Here is a 23,911-nt window from a genome sequence, read left to right on the forward strand (position 1 = left end):
CAGGGTGGGTGACCTTAAGCGAGCTGCACACTCTAAAATGCAAAAGAACACTGCGCGAGCTATGCGGCAGTTGTTAGTGCTATAGACGTAGAGGCTAGATTTATGGCAGAATAGATAGGGCATGCCGCATTGCGATGGACATGTATGTAAACCTTGAAAAGCTTGCAGATCTACGCCATTTGCTACGACCTGGGGGGGTGTGTCAGCCTGTCAAATATATATACCTTCAAGCTATAATAGCAAGAAGGTCGGCCTTTTTGTTATTCCACAATTTATTATTATAGTTAAACGACGTTTAAGTATGTAGGTAACAGCGTTGCTAGTTACTAACAGCGTTGCGGAGCTCTAAAGCGACTACTTTAAAGGTTAATATAGGTCAGATTAGGACTGAGCTTATAGGCTTTAACACCCTAGCATGCTAATATAAGTTATCTAGTAAGGCTTAACTCACTAAGTCTATTCTACTAAGCTACCGCTTAGTACAGCTAGTAGGGCTTATTAATAAGTAAGTTAAAGTATTACGCAATTGTCTTGTTAGGATTACTTGCAATAGGGTTCTTTAGCATAATAGTGCGCTATTCGTTTAAGAATAACTAGTAGTTCTTAGTTGTGTAGAAGTAAGCGCCTAGTTTCGCGATAATGTCTTCGTATCTAAGGTTAAGTGGAGCGATAGAATAGTAGTAGTAAGTTAACGCTTTACTAGTAAACATAGTAGAGATAGCTAGCTTATAGTAGTTGGTTTAGTTAGGTTAAATGCTAACTTTAGCGTAAAGCTCTTAAAAGATAACTAGCTTATCACTAAGCACGTTATACTTATTACTACTAAACTTATTATTATTAATGTACAGCTTTGTCAGGTTTGTAAGTGCTATTATATTAAGTTCAGCTAGCGACTGTTGACACGGCAAAGGTGTCGAATACCAGCAGTCATTGCAACGAACAAAGTGTATAGTATTTAATTAGTAGTGAGTAAGAGCTGGATAGAGAGATCTCTATATGTACAGTTGCGAGCTAAGCGGGAAGCTTGGTCTAACTAGTGGTCTAAGCTTCCGGCCCGGAAAATCTCGCCGGGCTGGCTGTACGCGCATGTCCCGACAGCGACAGTAAGTACTGTGCTTATAGGTATCCTGTTAGTAGCTGCGGAGGGTTAGGGTTACTATAGTTACTATTTATAAGCTTAAGCTCCTCGTTAGGCTATATTAGGCACAACGAGAGATAGAGCAGGTTATATAATTACGTTATTACTGTGTCACAACTGTTAATCTAGATATAAATTCCTTAGTATTAGAGTAATTCCTTAACTGCTTTCTAGAGCCGCACGTCGACCGCACTAATAATATCTTAAGTCTAATCCTTAAATGACTTTTAGAAATCCTAGAGGATAAAAAGGTTGAGCTATCTATCGTCTTTAACTTAGACGACCTAGTTAAGGACGACAGTATTTAGTTTATTAGCGTTTATAACTGTGTTAGTTAGGTCGAGTTCCGCGTTAATATACTCACTCTTGTGCATCTTAGAGTACTATAGTTAGTACTTAACGCTCTCATATAGTGCTATAGTGCTAAAGTTAGTTAATTATTTACTATTAGTTGCAGGCGTTGTGAGTTATTTCCATGCGTAGTTAACGCAGATCTTTTTATTCAAGATCTCCTTTAGAACTGTCGGCGAAAGCGCTACCTTAAAAAGTGTCGCAGAAATATATATATTCTCTAGCCGTAACGCTCAAAGATTAGTCTTTTTGCGTTTCGACAAAAAGGTTGTCTCTGCGGGCGGTGCTGTACTTCGCACTCCTTACTACTATAAGGTAGGAGGAGTCGCTTCTTAGCTAAGACTATACAGTAAAAGAGCTGATAGGTCTCCTTATTAGATATCTAGCTGATCTGTAGTATAGCAACTACTAATTAGTGTTAATACAGCTAAGGTATTAGAATCACCTTCATTGCAACGAGTTGAAATAATTGTAATTATTCTTGTTGTTCTATGGAGGTAGAGGGAGGTTGGCAGTAAGGCAGCAGCTAGAGCTCGGACCACACAGCTTAGTTAGCCGTGTAATCCAAGCTCGTGCATGCAGCAACCAGCTGCCTTTTCTACCGCAGTTTCAATTCCCAACATAAAGCTTAGGACAACGAAGGAGAAGCGCCTTATAATCGATATTATAGCGCTGCGATAATTATATAAGCTTCGCCAGATCACGGAGATCCGCTAGATTAATGGCAAAGACAATCCTGCAGACGCCCTCACTAAGGCATCGTTAAACCGCCCCCTTAAACGCTTTATTAACAGTAATAAGCTAACAGTGTAGTGGAGGATTTTCCTACAGGAACGTGTGCTCAATGCAAGTATTAGAGATTAGATTGTTGTGTGTGTGTGTGTGTGTGTGTGTGTGTGTGTAGGTGTCTGAGTGATGTCCGATGGGATCCTTCGCGATCCTATATGGTTTCCACTGTCCGAGCGCCCTTCGGGTCCGTCCATTCCCACTTACTCTACCACATCCCTCCCTCGCTTAGGAGGAAGGCCCCCTCTTTCTTATCTATAACTGAAACCCACTTAGATAGGCGATAAACTGCCTCTACATACTAAGTATATTCTTAACGCCTACCCTTCTCTCTATACCCTCTCTATTTCCTTCTTAGATAATTTTTCCTAATAAATAAAATATTCCACTCCGTATGTATATCCTAATCTACTCTTTTCCTCGTTTTTTAGGCCCTATTTATAATCTATTACCCTCTTCTCTTCTAATCCCTCTATAATGCTATTGCCTAGGCGGTGCCCCGCTTTTCTAAGTAGCTATTAGACTCTAGTTTTCGCGCACTATCGTAGCAAATATTCTCCTAAGTAGCAATAATAATAATACCTTACTATACTCCTTCGCTACTAATTACTATTATGTTACATTTACCGCGTTAACGTGTTTTATAAGCGAGTCGTCCACCCCACCAACTTTAATTACCTTCAAAGCTACGCAACGCAACAACGGAATAAGGTAGAATAAAGCGATTAATATAGTAGATTAAATAGTATCTACAGCATCTTTTTTGCACGTTCGTAAGTTGTGCCTAGTCTCCCTGCACCTCCTGCAGCGCGCAATAGCCTAGCGGCTAAGGCCTAATCGCTCACCACCTTAACGCTATTCACGCTCAATCTGCTAGTCAGCCTCCTTTTGAGCTAGTATATCCTCTCCCTCTCCCTTTGTTAAGGTCCCACGCTTCTGTATCCGCTTCTTTTTGCGCTGCCTACGCTTAGTTGCTGCCTCCTTGGCTCTCGTAAGGCAGGTAATCTAATCGCGCATAAGCTTAGCTGAGAGCATTATCACCTTAGCCCCCTTTTTAAGCTAGTTAATCGCCCTAATAATTAAGGCTAATAATAAGCTCTTATGCTGCCGCACGCGATCACGTATCAACGTTAATTAAGCCTTAAACTTACGTACGTTGCTTAGTGTACGAGCCTCCTAGGGAGGCTCTGCGAGAGCAGCTAGTGGAGTAGGCGTACGCAGCTGCACGTTAAGCTTTAATAGAATAGCGTCTAGCTAGAGAGGGGCTACGCCTGCGCCTCGAAAAGCTAAGTAGATATTAGCTAAGGTAAACGATTTAATCAAAGGCTGCCTTAAAGGCTGGCAGGAATTTAAGCTTAGTAATATAGTTAATATTGTATAGCATTAGAGCCTTAATCTCACGGCTGTACGCGCGCTTTATAGGCGAGAAGTAGCCTACGTTAAGAGGCTGCAGTAGGTAAGATGAGTGAGCTGGCATGCAGAGCGTGTAGATATTGCTCTCCTTGCAGAGCTCTTGAAACCTAAGAGACTAGTAGCTCTTGTAGCCGTTAAGGATAAGCAGGCAGCGTGCCCTAACTAACTTGCTATCTATATGCCTAATAAAATGCTTTAGCCACTTAAATCCTATCTCGTTCGTCGTCTAGCCGTTGTCACTAACTGCGATCGCCTAGTCGCGTAGGATCTCTGCCTCCTCATACCAGGCTGACAAGTGATACTTACTACAGTGCACGGTCACCAGATGATCACCAACGCCAGTTGAGCACCCCCACCACCACCACAACACAACTTCAACGCGTCATAACTCAACCAATATGGATCCGATTCAAGAAGCGATTGCAGAAATCGAATCACGCGAACCAGGAGATGAATTCTCGTACCAAGCAATTGCTAAAAAGTATGGTGTAGGACGTATGACGCTGATGAGACGGCACAAGGGCGAAACCGAGGCCTATGGCGTGCGCCAGCTCTCCCTCCATCCACAACACGAAACCGAGCTTGTAAAGTACATACAGACACTTACTGAACGACGTTTGCCACCTACGAGGTTAATGATACAACGCTTTGCTTCATCTTTGGCTAGAAAAGCGGTTTCAGAAACCTGGGTTTCCCGGTTCCTCCGCCGGCATCCCAACCATCTCATCTCTGCCTACAGCAAGGGGATGAGCAAACAACGGTGCAAAGCCGATTCAGGAGCCAAGTACAGCTTGTATTTCAAGCTTCTCCTTAATAAGATTGAGGAGTACAACATCTCGCCCACCTATATATTCAATATGGATGAGAAGGGGTTTCAACTTGGAAGGATTGGCAGAACAAAGCGTATCTTCTCTAAGGCACTCTACGATCAAAAGGGGGTACGCCAAGCACTTGAGGATGGCTCAACTGAGTGGATAACAGTGCTGGCTTGTATCTGTTCAGATGGCTTAGTTCTGAGTCCTTCACTCATCTTCAAGGGAGCCAATGGAGCTGTTTAATTAAGCTGGGTTGATGCTATACAAGTAGGGGAGCACTCGGTCTTTACTACGTCGTCTCCCTCTGGCTGGAGCAACAACGATATTGGGTTAGCTTGGCTCAAGGAGGTGTTTGAGAGAGAAACCAGACAGCATGCTTCAACTGGGTATCGATTACTACTCCTTGACGGCCATGGATCCTATGTTACTATGGACTTTATTAATTACTGCAACGACCACAAGATCCTATTAGCTGTATACCCACCTCACGCTACCTATACGCTTCAACCGCTTGACGTTGTGATGTTTAAACCTCTCGCGAACGCTTACTCAACTGAGTTGGCTGAATACCTTCAAGACAGCCAAGGGTTACTTAATATATCTAAAGGAGACTTCTTCCCGCTCTTCTGGAGGGCTTGGAGTAAGACTTTCAAACCTCTACTCATCAAGAGGTCCTTTGAAGCAACTAGTATACACCCACCTAACCTAGAGGTTGTACTCAAAAAGTTTGCTAAGGAGGCATCAGATTCAGAAGAGAGCTCAACCTCTGTACTCTCCGGGGAGGATTGGCTCAAGCTCAAGTTAATTGTACGCCGTGAGGTGAGGGATCAGAGCAACAAGGACGTTAAGAAGCTTCAACGAAGTTTGCACCACATTGCAGCTTAAAATACACTCCTCCGCGGCGAGGTCAGAGGTCTCAGAAACTCCCTAGCCATCAAGAAGAGACGGGATAACAAGTCCTACACCCTACAGCTTGATAACCATCCTGAGTATCATGGGGGAGCTATTTTGTGGTCACCTAAGCGTGTACAACAAGCTCGGGATAATTAGGTATCACGACAACAACAAGCCGAACAACTACAGCTTTAAAAAGCCGAGATAGCTGAGATGAAGGAGAAAGCTCGCCTCTGCAAGCTTCAACTACAGAAGGAGAAGCGTGTTGAGCGTGAGAGACTCCGGGAGGAGCGGAGGAAGGTAGCTGCTGCAAAACTAGCTGAGAAACAACACCAGAAGCTCCTCAACAACGCTAGAAAAGTTATACAATTGCCCTAAAAGGGTAAGCGCAAAGCTTCACAACCTTATAAGCCAGCTACAAAGCGTCAAAAGCGTGTTGGGGTTGCTCCAGCTGTGGTAGGAGTCGCAAGCGTTGCACCAGCTACCCCAGCGCGTAGTCGCCGTCCACGACCAATCCAGCCCACAAAAAATTATTTGACTAGCGCAAGACTTTCCCAGGTCTGTATATAGTATTAATTATTATTTACGCAATTTTATCACGACTGGTGGGGGCTCTACAAGTCCATCTTTTTGAGTATATTGAGTTGTTGGGGTGCTCAACTGGCGTTGGTGATCATCTGGTGACCGTGCACTGTAGCAAAGATAAGGAACAGTGGGATTGTCCAGCTAGCAGCGTTAATTGCAGCAATTACCGTCACCTACTCGCGGTTGCTAGGCTAGATAGTCTTTAGCCTACCTCTCCTCTCTAACCCTGTAATAACTAGCTAAGTCTAGATCTTGCCTATTATAAAGCCAGCCTCGTTAAAGTTGTAGACATCCTTATTATAGATGCCGTACTTAGCCTTTGTCTCCTCTACTAGCTTAAACTAGCAGCTAAACAGCATAGGATCCTCGCATAGAGCTCTCTGCCTATCGTACGATCGATTAAAACGCGTCATAAGACTGTCTGTACGCTTTACAAAGTTGCGCGGCTAGTAGACGCTAACGCGACCTGCGCTACGCGTAGTAAGCAGCTTATTAGCTATATCGTGCGCAGCTGTATACGTAGGCCTAAATCCTCGCTAATTAAGGTCGAGTATATGTCTAATAATCACCTCCCTCCTCTAGCTAGGTAAGCTTCTTTAAGTTAGGCTAGCAATCGCGTCGTGCAGGCCTGCCAGCGCGTTGGTCGCGTAGCGTCATTCGAGGGACGTTACACGCGCGAGCAGCAGCTCTCTTAGTCTTAATCTAGTGGCTATTAAGAGATAATATAGTAAGCTGCATATCAGCTTTAGATGAGCGTAATAGAGCTTGTTGGCGTTGAGGCATAACTAATTTGATTTTCAAAGGTAATTAAAGTTGGTGGGGTGGACGACTCGCTTGTAAGGACGACTCGCTTATAAAACACGTTATTACCTTCTCTTACTACTTCTTACGTTTCTTCTCTCTTTCTTCTTATAGCGCGGTAAATAACCTTTAGTTTAGAGTTTTCTAGCCTAGAGCTATTATGTACGCCCGCCTTATATTCGCCTACTACTAAGTTAGCGCGTGCTAAACCCTACTTAGTGCTCGTCGCTCCCTAAGATCTAGCCGCTACTCCTAATTATAAGAAGCGGAGCTAAGACTACGTTAAGGGTAATACCCTAGTTCTTACTACCGCTCTCTTAACTATTACTCTAATTTTAGTAACTTCTTCTACTATTCCTATTAGTATCTATTAGCTAAATATCTCTTACGCTAAGGATTCCCTAAAGATAAAGAAGAAGGTTATTTCTAGTAGCGTAGGCTATTAGTTTAATAAGCTCTATAACTATTCTTTATTATCTTTAGCTAAGCTACTTATTCTAGACTTCTATAGGTTATTTTCCCTTTTCTTTCTATTACTAAATATCCTTCTAACATTCTCTTTATATAGTACGTAAGTACGCGAGCTAAAAGATCTCTATAAAGTTCCTAAAGAAGCTTTAGGCTATCCTTGTAGAGTGCAGCAATAGTAGTATACTCTTAGGCCCTTATATAACGTGGATGGCAAGCGAGTGGGCCAGGCAAGCGAGTGGGCCACCCCACCAACTTTTTGCATCTACCTAACTTCAATCAATTATGGCTCCACCAAAACAATCCCAAAACCCTTCTTATGAAGCTGATATACAGCTAGCTATCTCAGCTACTACCCGAAACCAGCTCCAGTCTAATAGAGACGCTGCGCGGACATTTGAAGTCGCCCGAATGACACTCACGCGCCGACGCGCTGGTATACCTGCACGACGCGATTGCCAGCCTAACTCAAGGAAGCTTACCCAGAGAGAAGAGGAGGTGATTATTAGCTATATACTTCACCTAGATCAGCGCGGGTTTGCGCCTACCTACGCAGCTGCACGCGATATGGCTGATAAGCTGCTGGCTGCGCGCGGCGCTGGCCAGGTTGGGCAGAAGTGGCCAGCCAACTTTGTTAAGCGTACAGACAGTCTTCGGACGTGTTTCAACCGAGCGTACGATAGGCAGAGAGCTATGTGTGAGGATGCGACATTAATAAAGAGGTGGTTTAAGCTTGTAGAAGAGATAAAGGCTGAGCAGGGTATCTGCGATGAGGATGTCTACAACTTTGATGAAGCTGGCTTTATGATGGGCAAGATTACAACGCAGCTGGTTATAACAGGATCAGAGAGAAGAGGCCGGCGGAAGAGTATTCAGCCAGGCAATCGCGAGTGGGTAACGCTGATTGCTGCCATCAGCGCTGGTGGCTGGTCAGTGCCACCGTTCCTCATCTTCGCTGGTCAGTACCACCTATCAGCGTGGTATGAGGAGGATATCCCACGCGACTGGGCGATCGCAGTCAGCGATAATGGCTGGACGAATAATGAGCTTGGAGTTGAGTGGCTAAAGCACTTCAACGCTCACACGCAGGCTCGTACTATAGGCGCGCGTCGCCTGCTTATTATTGATGGCCATAGGAGCCACCAATCTCTAGAGTTCCAGGAGCTCTGTAAGGAGAACAATATCCATACGCTCTGTATGCCTCCTCACTCATCTCACCTACTCCAGCCACTTGATGTTGGCTGCTTCTCGCCATTAAAGCGCGCGTATAGCCGTGAGGTGGAGAGCCTCATGCGCAACCACATCAACCACATCACCAAGCTAGAGTTTCTGCCTGCGTTTAAGGCTGCGTTTGATCGAGCGTTCACGCCAGCTAATATCTACTCAGCCTTCCGCGGCGCAGGCCTTGTTCCTCTACAACCAGAGGCTGTTCTATCAAAGCTAGATGTACAGCTGCGTACACCTACTCCTCCAGCAGCTCTACCAGATGCTCCCTGGGTAGCTCAAACGCCGAGCAACGCGCGTGAGCTTGAGGCTCAGTCAAGCCTTATACGTGAGCGCGTGCGCCAGCATAAGAGCTCATCACCAGCTTCGATCATTGAGGCGATTGACCAGCTGAAGAAGGGCGCTGAGGTGATGATGCTGTCTGCTGAGCTGATGCGCGATCGGATCTCTAGTCTTGAGAAGGCTAACAGCGCAGCCTCAGCGCGTAGGCAGCGCTCTAAAAGGCGTATACAGAAGCATGGAGTACTCACAAAGGGAGCTGGAGAGGATATACTAGCTCAAAATGAGGCTGACCAGCAGATTGCTCATGAAGAGCGTCAAGGAGGAGCGCGATCAGGCCTTAGCCAGCGCGCTCAAAGGCGCTGCACCAGGTGCAAGGAGACTGGGCACAACTCGCGCACATGCAACACTAATACTCTTAATATAGAGTAATCTACTGTATCAATATCTAGCAATAATATTATCGCGTTGTTGAGATAAGTCGCTTTGAAGTTACAAAAGTTGGTGGGGTGGCCCACTCGCTTGCCTGGCCCACTCGCTTGCCATCCACGTTATAGGTGTTTACTATCTACCCTAGCAATAACTTCTTAGCTACTATTTACTATCGTAAGTTGCTGTAAGTAAATCTTTATCTTTAAGTTAACTTGCAGCCTAGTTTCTAAACTATTAATAAGTACTTTTACGTATTGAATAAGACTAAGTAGTAGCTATACGAACTATATGTTTAATCTCTCCTTAGCTCTTATACTTATAGTGCGAAAACTCGCGGTTTCTCTTCTACTAAAGCCGATAACTTCTTAGATATATACGAAGAGGCATATAGTCGCTATATAAAAGCTAGTGTAAAGCTTGCTTATAAGACTTATTCTTAAGTCTACTATAGTATAAAGCTCCTTTATAACAGCCTATATAATAACTACTGTCGCGGAAATGGACTTGATGTTGGACGTCGGATGATCACGTGATCGGATCGGGTCTTTGAGACTCCGGATCCGTGCCAAGGGACTGATCCATCATGTACAAATACCGGACCAGCCGTCTGATCTTTCTGATCCTTAGAGCAATCAATGATCCCACTCTTGAACGAATCTGATCGGTGTCATCCCAACTATCATAGTTATGAGCCCGGCGTTTTAAGATCGCAGTATCGATTCTCCCTGCGCACCTTTTTCACGTTGGTTACACGATCAGATTATTGCTCCGTTCATCTCTCTCCATTTATTACTTCCGTTCTCGTTGAGTCCATTGATCAATCCTAAGACAAAGAGGACCATCATGGATCACGACCCCAAAATCCCAGCACCCAATGTTATCCTACATGCCCACAAGGACTGGCACCTATGGTTCCCGCTGCTTGAGAAACACTCGCGCGATCGCGGAGTCTGGGAATACATTGACCCAGATGTTGATACTCTCATGCCAGCGATCGAATCCCTCGAGCCGGTCTATCCGGCCATTCCACCCGAGCCAGTCAAGCCTACCACGCCTACCTCAGAGCCGACGCCCGAATACCAGGTTTCTCTTGAGGAGTACAATCATAAGAAGGCAGCCTACCAGCTCGCTGTCAAAAATCACGAGGAGGATGTTCGCGTCTACAAAGTCCTATGTAACCAGTGGGTTAGGAAGGCTTCGAAGATCGCAAACATCAATGAGTGGATCAATCGTACAGTTTCCCAGGACTTGCTCCTGCCGATCACCATGCAACTCCTGCGCGGAACATCCACTCCACAGGCTGTAGTTAGGGAGCTCAAGAAGCGTCTCTCGCCATCGGATTCGAACACCAAGAACCTCCTGCGCATCCAATACAGGGCTCACTTAGAGAAGGCCAAAACTGGTCGATCTAATGTAGATAAGTGGTTCAACGATTGGCAGGCTCTCTATGCAAAAGCTCAAGCGTTCGAACTTCACGAAGTTAGGGGTGATCTCGCTGTCACCGACTTTCTGGATGCGTTGGCGGCAAAGATCGCTCCTGACTGGGCACGCAATTTGCGACAAACGATCACGACCGCGTCAGCTATGGGTCAGCCGACCATGAGCCTTGACGATGTGGCTAGAGTGTTCAACTTGACCATGCAAGAGCACGAAGCATCTGGCGGAAAGGGCAGATCAACTGGAGTGTTCTCCACGTTCGGCGGTGAATCCGCTCCGAGCGGAGGAAACTCCGGAGGATCAACCGGAGGACCACGGAAGTATTGTCCGTGCAAACCCGGCAAGCCATCCCATTATTGGGAGCCCATTAAATGCCGCAGGCTTCAACAGGCAATCACTGGAAAATCTGATCCAGGACCTACTCCGATCCATTTGTCTGACACGGATACTAGGATGATCAACCAAAGGCTTCACAGTTCTAAGTTTTCAACGCTGCTCACACAGCTGAAACAAGCCGGATGGAAGATCAATTCCGCTCAGCAAACGTCTGAGAAGTCCAAGACTACGAACACCATCGTGGCTTGTGTCATTGATCCTCGCACTTTGAGGGATCTGAGCAATGCTATCTTCAACCTTAACTATGGTGGTCACCCATTTTCCTATAGCACGATCTTCGACGGCGGTGGCGCGCTCCACCTTGCCAATGATCGGAACCTATTGGTCCCAGGAACTTACAAGAAGTGCTTGGACTACCTGACAGTCGAGGCTGGTACTCAATCCTTGCCAGTCTCGGGGGTGGGTGATCGACTGTTCAAAGATTTCTTTAATGGACCAGACGGTCCACAGGACCTGTTGCTTAAGAACGTTATGGTTGTTGAAGGATTTCATGTCAACATTGTTTCTGAAGCCTTGCTCAGGAAGGTCGGATTCTGGTACACTGGTTATGATTGGACTATCCGTTCTGGGGACATGGAGCACAGCATTATCCTCAGAAAGCTCCACGTCGCCCATAACCTAGTCTTTATCGAATACAAGCCATTCCGTTATCCTTCTGTGCCACCATTGGTGAACAGTGTGAGACGATCGGCTCAGCCAAAACTTCGATCAGATGATGAGTTTTTGTGGCATCAAAGATCAGGCCACCTGGGTCAGAAAGCTTTGCAAGCACTCGCCCAAGCTGCCCAGAACGTCAGGATCGAAGGCACCCGACGGCTGGAGTGTGAGCATTGTGCCACTACCCATGCCACACAGGTGATCTCTCGGAGACCAAGAGAGCGATCCCCCCGACCATTCTATCGAGTCTCGTGGGATCTGTTCGATTTTCCAAAGGGACGATCAAATGAGCAGTTTGCTCTGATCATCAAAGAAGATTTTTCAGGCAAAATCTTTAATCATAATGTCCAAGGGAAGACTCTGTCAGAGATCATGCGGGTGATCACGGCTTTTGAAGCTTGGGTACAACGGAAGTACGACTTGCGGATCGTAGAAATCCATCAGGATAACGATACTGCTACTTTGCCTTGGAGAGGGCGATCAAGATACGAGGAATGGGCCGAAGAGAAGGGGATTACAATCCTCAGTCCTCCGCCATATACACATGAGCCGAATGGCTCGGCGGAGCGGGCGGGTCAAGAGCTGATCACGAAGTCGATCAAGATGCGCCTTAGCGCAAACTTCCCTGAGAAGCTCTGGCCTGAGATCATGGATGCGGCGGCTTACCTACACGCGAGAAGCCCTACCGCAGTCCATCAGTACCGATCTCCCAATGAAATCCTCGAGAGCTGGTTTAGGCAGTACTTTAGATGGTACGAGCCTGCGCAGATTAGACACCGCACCGCGGATCTGCGACCAGATTGGAGTGGGATCTACGCCTATGGCTGTCGCGCATATCCCTTGGATCGGGACCGCGCAGCAGGGCGAGATCGTCGTGGATTCAAAGTTAATCCAAGGGGTCATATCGGATATTTGGTCGGCTATCGAGCGTCCAATCTCTATAGGATATGGATCCCCATTACTGATCAAGTGATCACTTCTCGCGATGTGTCCTTTGACGAGACTCGTTTCTACACAGGGAAGAACGAGGATGAGATGCCAAAGGAACAAGCAATCGAACTTGCGGATGTGCTTGATATCGGAGAATTGCATGATCCAGGGGCGGACATTGATATCCCGTCCCTCGGAGATCAGGCAATCCAGACGACGGATCTGACCACTGAGAGCAATCTCGGGGGTGAGCTACCCGAAGGACCTGAACCAGTGGCCGGCCAGCCAGATGATCAGGAACAAGGGCAAGCAGAGACTGAGCGAAGTGATTCACTGGCCGGTGATCATTTGAGAATTCGCACAGGTCAGAATCCGGGATATGGACTTGCAACCCCAGAGCAGACGCCTGAGCCGCATGGCTCTGGGATGGACGCTGATCGGCGTTTCCCATCTGGTATTCAACAGGGAATGCATCAACCTGGTGGAATTGGAGATCCAGATGCGGGTGGTCTAGTCGTTACTCGATCACGTGGCGAAGGGCTGGAGCGCCCGACGCAACTCGATGAATCTCCTGCGCAACCAGTGTCCACTGACGCAGATGATCAAGAGGGAATGACCACTCGAGAACAATTGGTTGCTCGAGGCACGAGACGTCGTGGACGTCCGCGCGCATCGGCGGGATCTTCCTCAAGGGCAACTGCGCCAACAGGGGATCCGGATGTTGGATTAAGTGCGCCCACACAAAGGACCAGTGGGAGACTCCGGGGAGATCAGCTAGAGCCCGATGTGGTCCATCGCTATATGCCTATTAGGCGTGGACGAGGCAGAAGCAAGGATCCGGACGATCAACTGGGGGGTGGAGCTGCACCTAGAGGTGTGCACGCATTGATCGCGGATCTTCAAGATATGGATGGTCCATGGAGCGATTTCAAGCACACGTACATACCAGGGATAAATGAGACCTGGGAGGATCGAGCAAGTTATAAGACGCTGAATGCCGTGGTCATGTCAGCGACGCTCGATCCATCTGTGCCGCAGGCACTTGATTCGGGGGATCGTCCACATAGGGACGTCCTGCCCGAACCACCACTAACATGGCGCGAGCTACAGAGCCATTCGATGCGCCCTCTGTTTATGGATGCCTCCAACAAGGAGATTGATTTGCTTAGGAAAAAAGGTACATGGACCGAGATCCCTATGGATCAAGTCCCTGATAAGCCACTCCCGCTCAAATGGGTTTGGACATATAAGTGTGATCAGGATGGGTACCTTGATCGAGGCAAAGCTCGGATTGTTGTGAGAGGCGATCTCCAAGAAAAAGACTCGCTGGATTCTACTTATGCAGCCACGTTGGCGGCCAAATCCTTCAGGACCGCCATGGCGATCGCAGCTGAGTTCGATATGGAGATCATGCAATTTGATGTCGTAGGAGCATTCTTGAATGCTAAGATTACGGCAGAAAATCCTGTGTTCTGTCAGCTACCTGACGGATTTAAGAAACCTGGAATGTGTGTTCGGCTCAATCGCGCGTTGTACGGATTGAGAGACTCGCCACTCCTCTGGTATGAGGAGTTCTCTGGATCGCTTAGGAAAGCAGGACTAGAGTGCTCGAAGGAAGAGCCCTGCCTGTTTCTGGACAAGGATCGCAAGTTCTTGTTGTTGTTCTATGTGGACGACATCCTGCTCATGTTTCGCAAAGAGTTTGAGGATCAAGCCATGGAATTGTGGAAAGTGATTAGTTCGAAGTACGAGATTAAGGCACAAGGACCAGTCAAGTGGTTCCTTGGGGTTAGGGTCATTCGGGACCGAGACTCTCGGACGATCACCCTGGTCCATGACACGTACATTGACAAGATCACCAAGAAGTTTGGCTTGGAGGATGGAACATTCCCTTTCACTCCGCTACCGTCGGAAGAACTGATCAAGTCTGATGGAGAGGCAACCAAGCAGCAGATCAAGGCATACCAGGAAAGAGTCGGATCAGTCCTGTACACGGCTATCATGCTCAGACCTGACGTAGCCTTTGCTGTCTCTAGGCTGTCCCATTTCCTGACCAATCCAAGTGATCAGCACATGAAGGCGGTGGAACGAGTGATCATGTATCTATACAGGACTCGATGGGATGCCATCCGGTATGGGCACTACAATGGACCAGACCTGGTCATCTGTGGCGACGCGTCTTTTGCGGATGATCCGGAAACGCGTCGCTCATCGCACGGCTACATTGCGATGCTCTTTGGCGGCGCGATCTTCTGGAAAGCGACGCGCCAGAGCACAGTGACCACCTCGACTACCGAAGCTGAACTCCTTGCTCTTGAGCATACAGCTAAGGAAGCCATGGCACTCAAGCGCTTCTTTAAGGAACTAACCCTTGATCTTGGGGACGTTTGGAAGATCTGGTGCGATAATCAACAAACGATTCGGCTGGTTGTTGGGAAGAATGAGCGGATCACAACAAGACTACGACATGTGGACATTCAGAACATGTGGCTTAGGCAGGAGCACGCAAAGGGATCGTTCCAGGTAGAATACCTGGAGACCAGCTCAATGCCAGCCGATGGTCTCACAAAGTCGTTGACCCAACAACAGTTTGAGAAGTTTAAGGCACAGCTCAATCTTTAAGATGCGAAACAACAGATCGCTGATCAATGAAGCGTTGTTTAAGGAAATTGGTCTGATTGAGGAAACTACTATACAAGGCTTAAGGCCTAGACTCCGCAACAATCAATTCAATCCGGTCACTCTCCTAGACCCACTTACCTATCTAGGTAGGGCTTAAACTCCTATAGGTAACTACTAGGCTTAAAGCGGTAATCAATCAATCCAATCTGAACCTTCTAGGACCCACTTAATTGATTGTTGCGGACTGTGTTAAGGCCAAAGGCCTCAATTAGCTGGAATGCGTCATCAGCGAGGCTTACCCAAGAAGGAGCAAAAGATTAACAGAAAAGAAAAGAACCTAAGCTTCATCACGCTCAAGCTTCTCGGCAAACTCAATGGCCATCTTGCTAATGCGATCAGCAAAGTCTTGAATAGACTTGCGACGAACAGCAGCGCGATCAGGAACAGCAAGACGCTGAGGCTTTCGAGCAGACGAAGGACCAGCAGAAGGCTCACGATCAAGAAAAGGATCATACTCATCCTGGCGAAAGATGCTCGTCTTACGAGTAGGCGTAGTGTAGTCAGCCTCGCCAGAGAGATCAACATAGTCCTCCTCTTTCTGAGAAGAGCGGGCATGGTATTCATCGATGTCAAAAACGACGTCCTCCTCTTCAGAAACGAATTGATCATTGTTGTCATGGGACACGGGGGCCTTCTCAGAAGCGCGAGTAGATGGACGCTCAGACTTAATGCGATCGTCAAGCTTCTGGATCATCTCAAAGACGACATCGCGGTACTTCTTGACAATATGCTAGACAACCTTGTTAGCTATGCACAAGCTATTGATCAACTGGAGCATTACTTACAAAGGGAGCGTCCTTGCGCTGCTCACGCATGCCTTGCTTCATGGCGGCGTAAACGTCACTGGCGATCGACTCGTCGCTAGGAACAGCATTAGCCAATCTAATCAAGATCAGGGACTGAGCGCGAAACTTACACCAGAGCACACACATGGCTTCCGCAGGCCTCGCAGCGACCGCTCTTGCTGTTGGCCCGATCATAACAAAGCCCATTACCATTGTTCGAAGCCCACCGCTTAACGCAACGCTCGCAGGCGAACTCGCGAGGAGCACCAGCTTGAGAGTTGTATTGCTTCTTGACAGACGAGCGAGAAAACGGGCTTACATCATCATTGATCGGAGAGGCGGTGCGGCGACGAGACTCGGGCCCAGAGCGATCACCAGCAGTGGAACGGGGAGCGCCGGCCGAACGCGAGCCACCGGAGGCAGCGATCTTGGAGTTGCGAGCATGTTCGGCATTGGCTCGTTGAGCGGCCTTGCCGCGAGTAGTCCCAGGCTGCATTTCGTTAGTATCTTGCTCACTCACTGCTGCGCAGCTGCTCAAACTTACCATGACTGGAGCGGCGACGACGAAGACGAGCAGAAAGAGCGAAGGAGAGCGAAGGCGAGAAGAGTGGAGAGCGTGCTGTGCGGGAATTCGAAGGAGTGATAGTGCGGAGTAAAGGCGATGGTGAGGATTGTTGTGATGGTGAAGTAGAAAACATGGAGCAGCTGAGCAAAGGACTGAGCCATAGGCATCAACATCAGGGATTGGCGCTAGCCCAGCGGGGGCAACGCTCTCAGCGTTGCCAGTGTGATGCTCGCCGACCAGTTTTCAGCATAACAAACAATCTCCGACCATTCACAACGCAAGGATTATTGATCATCACCGCGCACCTCACGAAGTCTTCAAAACGCAAGATTAACCGCTCAACCGCAAAAAGACTCAGGACCAGGACATTGACCAATACGGATGTCATTTTTCAGCAGGTTTCTACACACAGGAGCAGAAGGTCCAGGACAACATAGCCTGTCCGGGACGACTTTTTGGACCGCCATATAGTTGGCGATCGATCAATTTTAAGAGACTGGTCAAAGCTACCAGAAGGAACTGAGCAGCCGCACATACTGGCTGCGAACACTTGTTTTCGAGCATTTTATGGGAACAGAAAGGAGAACTCATGATTATGCAGCAGGCATATTTTTTTTTGAAGAAGCTCGAAGGAACAAGGTGTGATGGTCGAAAGCGACCAGAGGAGCAGCTTTTATGCCCATGGAGGGGCGCGCCGGTTAGTGGCGGACTTACAGAGGATCAAAAAGATAGAGGGGCACCACGATGAGTGATCCGACTCATGCGAATAGCAGTCCGACTTTTTGAGACGGCGTCGGACTGGGGGGTGTGTCGCGGAAATGGACTTGATGTTGGACGTCGGATGATCACGTGATCGGATCGGGTCTTTGAGACTCCGGATCCGTGCCAAGGGACTGATCCATCATGTACAAATACCGGACCAGCCGTCTGATCTTTCTGATCCTTAGAGCAATCAATGATCCCACTCTTGAACGAATCTGATCGGTGTCATCCCAACTATCATAACTACTTATATACTAGTAGCACTTAGGCTTACTCTTTTAGACGTAAGTTCCTAAAGATCCCTTAGATCTTATGTTCCTCGCCTTTTTTAACTCTTACTAACTTTCTATTTTTTTTAGGAACTAACGTTATTACCTAGGATGTAAAAGCTTCTAGTGCTACTAAAGGCCTTTTAGTATTAAATATTCTTAGTCTTTTTACTACTAGACTTAATACTTAGGCCCTTACTTACTCTACTCTATCTTTCACGCTAACTCTAAGTACTCCTTAGAAAGATAAGGCTTCTTTTATAGAGAGTTCTAGAAGCAACGCCTACTACTAGAGTGATTACCGAATTACTATTTATAAGGGCGATTTAGTTTTAAACTAGCCTTCTTTATCTTCTAATGCCTTATCTTCTACTCCTTCTAATAGAGATTTATCTTCTAATTCTACTAAAGATAAGGATCTTAAGGAAGATCTAACTCCTTAGATAAGGGCGCTAAAGCGGGTTTAGAGATATTCTCTAGTAGCTAAGCCTACGCCTACTACTCCTCTATTCTGTCGCTCCGCTCGCCTCGCTTAAGTCCTAATAGTTAATCTTAAGTTATCTAATAACATACCTCACGGGCGAGCCGCCACTACGGGCGAGCCACCAGTTTTTGCCAAGCCCCCACCACACTCCACCCTATTCTAGCGCATAACAGCCCACTTTAGCCCTTTATAGTATAATACAATACGAGATATTATTTAGAGTCTACTTCTACTACTTACTTACACGTACGCGCGTTATGTTCGGTCTAATTGCACCGTCCACACTATCTTTAAGTTAGCTCACCTCCTTTAGCGCGCACCCGCGTCTTTAGCTTCTTCCTATTACTACGCGCCCTAAACTCCTTTAAAGCAGTTAGACGAGCCCTATCCTTAACTATTAAGGTCCTAATTGCCTAAATCTACTTCCTTTTATATAATCTACGTCGCGTAGCAGCATTATTTGCCGCTTAAAGCTCTACAATCTCCTTTTGCGCTAATACTAGCTTATGCGCGATAATCGCTGCCCCCTTTAAGCCTTTCTTAAAGGCCTCTACTATAGACGTTAGTAAGCTATCTATATACCTCTAAATCCTCGCCTTTATAAGCGTCGATTATAACCCTAATTTTAGAGTATCACTTAGGGTTTGCGACTGCTAGGGCTCGTTATTAATAGGTAGTAGTAGTAATAGAGTACGCAACTAGACGTTAAGAGCTGTTATAACCTGTTCTAGGTTAAATAAGACTAATCTAGCGGCTTAAAACCCTCCTTAGATATTACTAGGAGTAATTGCTGCATTGTAGGTAGGTATAAAGTATAGTAAGAACTTAAGCTTTATAGTAAAGGTAATCTAGTTACGTATAAGATCCTTAGCTTAGCGCCTATACGCCGTCTTTAAAGGCGAGAAACACCCTACATTAAGAGACTATAGTAGGTGCGACGAGTAAGGAGGCATACAGATAGTAATAATCTTGTTCTCCTTGCAGTATTGCTAGAATTCGAGCGAGTCGTAGCTCTTATAGCTGTTAATAACAAGTAGTTAATAAGCGCCTATAACCCTCCTCTTTATATACTTATTAAAGTGCTTTAACTACTATAGGCTAAGCTTATTTATTATCTAGGTACTCTTAGAGACTGTAATAACCTAGTCGTACGGCGTGCTACCCTCTTTATACTAGGCAGAGAGGTGGTACTTACCCTAGAAGATAATAAAGGGTAGAATAGCCTACCCTGTCGCGTTAATACCTTAGATAACTACTATCTACTCTCTATTATCTTACTATACTAATTTTAGCTATCCTTACTTTTCTAAAGCTGTATTAACCGCGCTAGTTAATATCTAGCCTATTATAAAGCTAGACTCGTTAAAGTTATACGTGTCTTTATCTAAGATACTGTACTTAGCTTTAGTATTAGCTACTAGGCTAAACTAGCCTTATATAATCTTAGGATCCTCGCAGAGGACTCTATTGTAATTATACTTACGATTAAACTTTATTATAAGCTTAGGGCGGCGCTTAACGAACGTACTAGGCTAGTTTAAGCTAATATAGCCTATATTGCGCTCTGCGCGTAAAGAATTAGCTATATCTACTATAGCTACGAACCTAGGGGGAAACCCTCGCGCGACTAGCTTAAGTATATACTTAACAATTACCTCATCCTTAAGCTTAGTTAGATTCCTTAAGTTAGGCTTATAATCTACGCGTGCAGGTCGTCCGGCACATCGGTCGCTTAGTATCTTTTAAGGAACGTTGTAGATAGCTGCAGCGCGTCCTATCTTAAGTATTATGATAGTTGGGATGACACCGATCAGATTCGTTCAAGAGTGGGATCATTGATTGCTCTAAGGATCAGAAAGATCAGACGGCTAGTCCGGTATTTATACATGATGGACCAGTCCCTTGGCACGGATCCGGAGTCTCAAAGACCCGATCCGATCATATGATCATCCGACGTCCAACATCAAGTCCATTTCCGCGACAAGTGTTAAGTCTTATTTAATAGCGCGAAGCGCATTCTGTATTTAACGTTTGCTAGAAGACCCTATAGGGTGTTGTTGTTGCGACATTAGAGGAGGTAGGTTTTTGGTGGGGTCTTGGCAAAAAGTGGCGGCTCGCCCATAGTGGCGGCTCGCCCGTGAGGTATGTTAATAACTTAGTAAATATTAATAATAATATTAAGATAATAGACTCTAGGGATAATTATAATAAGGAATTTACTAATAAAGCTACTTCTAATACTAAAGATAGCTTAGATAGCTAAGGCTTCGCTATAATACATGTTACGCTCTAGCTTAGTGTCCAGCTAATATTTATATAGAATAATTATTTTTCAAGTTATTCTACTCCTTATCTAAAGGTGTATTAAGAGCGTATTTATTGCCCCTTTTTCTCTCGTAGTAATTATATCCTTACTATTACTATCTATTCTATATCTTATTCTATACCTAACTTCTACTTAGCTTGCTTAGTGTTAGGTATGCTAGATGAACTCCTACATCCCTCCCTTACTTAAGAAGAAGGACCCCTCTTCTTTACCCTTATCTAAGAACCTCTTAGACTGCTGCTAATAACCCGCTACGTATTTTCTACATCCTACCTAGTACTAGCTCTTCTTTTTACTCTCTTTTTTATCGCCTTACACTTTTAAATCTTACTTAACTACTTAAATTCTGCTTAGCACACCTATAGCGGGGTAGCTTAGGCTATATACTAATGTTTTAATTTTCGCGTGCAAAAATGTCTTAGCTACCCTACGCCTACGTTACTTACTTCTCTACCTTTTTGCTCTATTTCGTTGTTTTCTCTTACTTCTTTACTCTATTTTCTCTCTACTAGCTATAGAATATTGCTTAACCCGTGTACTGCGCTCTATACGAGCCTTAGCGAATAGTTTACCGCTTGCTTAGCTAACGCTAAAGACTACTTAGTTGCTCGTAATAAGCTTCCTAGTAGCTAGTTGCGTTAGAACTTTAAACCTAAGACTTTTAATTCTAAGCGTATCGCTAGCTGCTTACAAGAGCGTAGTAGTTTCGATTTTAATAATCCTAAAATACCTAATACCTAGGAGGCTATTACTCGCGCTAATTCCTTCTTAGTCTCTCTAGCCGCCTCCCCTTAAGTTGCCTCTTCTAAGTCTAAAACTAGTAGCTAGTAGCTCTCTCCTATTATCGCTACTATACCCTCTTCTAGCTAGAAGAAAGTTATTGCTAGTGCGCTTAGCGACTAGTAATTAGAGCTATATAACTATCCTAAGTTACTATCTAGTAAGGAAGTTATTTTATCCTAGCGTAAGAACTTTTCTTTTCTTTCTCTAAATTAACATCTTTCTAACATCTTAGCTATATAGTATATAAGTATATATCGCGGAAATGGACTTGATGTTGGACGTCGGATGATCACGTGATCGGATCGGGTCTTTGAGACTCCGGATCCGTGCCAAGGGACTGATCCATCATGTACAAATACCGGACCAGCCGTCTGATCTTTCTGATCCTTAGAGCAATCAATGATCCCACTCTTGAACGAATCTGATTGGTGTCATCCCAACTATCATAATAGCTATAAGAGTTGTGACTTAATAGATTTCTAGAATCGCTATAAAGAGAAGAAGATTATTGCCCTCTATATGCCTCTACACTCGTCGCACCTCCTATAGCTACTTAATGTCGCCTATTTCTCGCGATTAAGGCGCGTATATAGTAATTAGATCCTAGCCTTAGTATATAATTATATTAACTATATCAGTAAATAGACCGTCTTACTAGCCTTTAAAGTAGCTTTTAAGAAGGCGTTTATAAGAGAGAATACTTACGTAGAGTTTTAAGGCCCTAGATTATCTTTATATAATCTATAGGCTAAATTATTAAAGCTAGAAATATAGCTGCGTACATAAGCTCTACTATAGTAAGTTAACGCCGCTTAGGAGGTAAAAAACTACGCAACGCTAAAGACATGGAGGCTTGATTGACACTAGTTGAAAATAAGATAAAAATTTATTAAGGGTCTCTAGCAAGTTCACTTAATAAGTGGGTGTAGTAGCTAATAAAAGGCGCGTAGTAAACAGCTTATAAGATAGTGTTAATGCGCGCAGAAATACTGCGGCCTAATACTACTACTAAAGTAGTAATAAAGCGTAAAAGTCGTAAGAGACGCTACGTACGGGCAGAGGGGACATTAATAGTTAGTAAGGTATTAGACTTAATTGCTGAAAGGAGGGTAGCAGACGTAAGGAGGGTAAGGAGCCGGCGAAGAGGGTCCGTGCACGGCGACGCTGCGGCCGTTGTGGTAAGATTAGGCACAACTCTCGTACCTACTAGGTAGAAATTAAGGATAGAAATAATAGCGATGCTTCTAAATAGTACTATACTATTGCAAGAGTACAAAATTTGTGTTGTGGTGCTAAGCTACGTCGCTGCGCGTACGCCTCGCTAGTGTTCGTGGGGCGCTCACTGAGGTAGGGCGCTCACTGATAAAACAGGTTACTAGATAGCATCCTATTAAGTCCTATATAGATATATGTCGAAACGCAAAAAGACTAATCTTTGAGCGTTCCGGCTAAAGAATATATATATTTCTGCGACCCCTTTTAAAGAGGCTCCTAAGTAAGAAGCTAGAATAAAAGAGTGCCTTATTTAAAGTACAACAGGTAGTCTCCCTACATGCAGTCTAGTTAAACACACCGCTAGGCATCTATAATGTTGTCTATGTAGACTACATCTAACTTGTGAGGGATTGATCAAGAAAGATTGGGTTTGACATGATACAAGCTATTGAGCTATCTACGTTGTGAGCCCGAACTTATGCTGTGGGCGCCAAGGCGCTAGTCCGATAAGATAAGGATCTTATCGATATAGAGGCCATAGGCCGAGCGAGTCTATAGATCCGTAACATTACCCCCCCCCTCCCCTATCAGAAGACAGTTACACCTGTAAGCTGTGAATGTCCTTTATTATATAACGCTGTGCTTAATGCTAAGCAGTTATATCGTGTCTTATCCTTTAGGTTCTTGCTTCTACTTAGAGACAGACGTCCTAAGTTATGCTACCTTCCTAGGTCTAAGCTGTGCTATCGGTAAATGCGAAGGTAATAGGGCAAGCTTATAACTATCAGTACGCTAATAACTTTAACATTGTCACGATTAAGTAATTTTGCGGCGACTAGGTTAAGATACAACACTAAGTCTCGATATGATTTATAAGGTAGGGGCTTATTAGGATAGAGACGGTAAAAGTCTTCAATTACTTCCTCGATGCCTTATAGGTCTGTATAGTCTTACTATATAGGCGAGGCATTCTAGTCTAGGGAGTTAGTGTACTTGACCTTATACTAGAGCATGCCTTTCTTATTTATAAGGGTATCCTTACGTCGTTTATCTATGCAACAGTCGACGACTATGTCTACGTAGTAGACGTGCTCTCCGTTAGGGTGTTTCTCAGCGATAACGCCCTTAGTTAGGCGAGCTGTTTCATCGGCGTCTAGGTGTAGTAACTATAGGTAAAACACTAGATAGACTTATTTATAGTAGTCTAGTAGTGCGAGCTTAACTATATATTAGTTAGGCAAAGCTCGCACTTTATATAGGCTAAGGTTCTTTGCGCTAAGACCGCGGCTTAGGCGCAGTATAGAGATATTGTGGGCATTAATATAGACTTTGTTACTAACGCGGTAGTCTAGAGTAGGCTATCTATACTAGTTAGTGTAGTGTTCTATCTTATTTTAGGACTAGCGAAGATTTTCTTGTATAAAACGGATAACG

General features: G+C 45.3%; 4 protein-coding genes across 4 annotated transcripts; 3 read left to right on the forward strand and 1 right to left on the reverse strand.

The window, feature by feature from the left end:
* Window positions 1-4,086: 4,086 nt before the first annotated feature.
* PtrM4_045050 (uncharacterized protein) lies at window positions 4,087-5,388 on the forward strand (the record flags this gene model as incomplete). Its single annotated transcript, XM_066104553.1, has 2 exons — window positions 4,087-4,678; window positions 4,775-5,388. 2 exons carry the CDS (start codon window positions 4,087-4,089, stop codon window positions 5,386-5,388), a joined length of 1,206 nt encoding a protein of 401 aa, XP_065959117.1.
* A 2,430-nt stretch (window positions 5,389-7,818) lies between these two features.
* Window positions 7,819-9,186, forward strand: PtrM4_045060 (uncharacterized protein; the record flags this gene model as incomplete). The annotated part of the gene is made up of 1 exon (XM_066104554.1): window positions 7,819-9,186. One exon carries the CDS (start codon window positions 7,819-7,821, stop codon window positions 9,184-9,186), a length of 1,368 nt encoding a protein of 455 aa, XP_065959118.1.
* Window positions 9,187-10,029: 843 nt separating this feature from the next.
* On the forward strand, window positions 10,030-15,228 carry PtrM4_045070 (uncharacterized protein; the record flags this gene model as incomplete). The annotated part of the gene is made up of 1 exon (XM_066104555.1): window positions 10,030-15,228. One exon carries the CDS (start codon window positions 10,030-10,032, stop codon window positions 15,226-15,228), a length of 5,199 nt encoding a protein of 1,732 aa, XP_065959119.1.
* A 337-nt stretch (window positions 15,229-15,565) lies between these two features.
* PtrM4_045080 (uncharacterized protein) lies at window positions 15,566-16,620 on the reverse strand (the record flags this gene model as incomplete). Its single annotated transcript, XM_066104556.1, has 4 exons — window positions 15,566-16,018; window positions 16,074-16,149; window positions 16,205-16,563; window positions 16,618-16,620. 4 exons carry the CDS (start codon window positions 16,618-16,620, stop codon window positions 15,566-15,568), a joined length of 891 nt encoding a protein of 296 aa, XP_065959120.1.
* Window positions 16,621-23,911: the final 7,291 nt, after the last annotated feature.

This window comes from Pyrenophora tritici-repentis, chromosome 10, assembly GCF_003171515.1.
Source record: "Pyrenophora tritici-repentis strain M4 chromosome 10, whole genome shotgun sequence".
Taxonomy (NCBI): Eukaryota; Fungi; Ascomycota; class Dothideomycetes; order Pleosporales; family Pleosporaceae; genus Pyrenophora; species Pyrenophora tritici-repentis.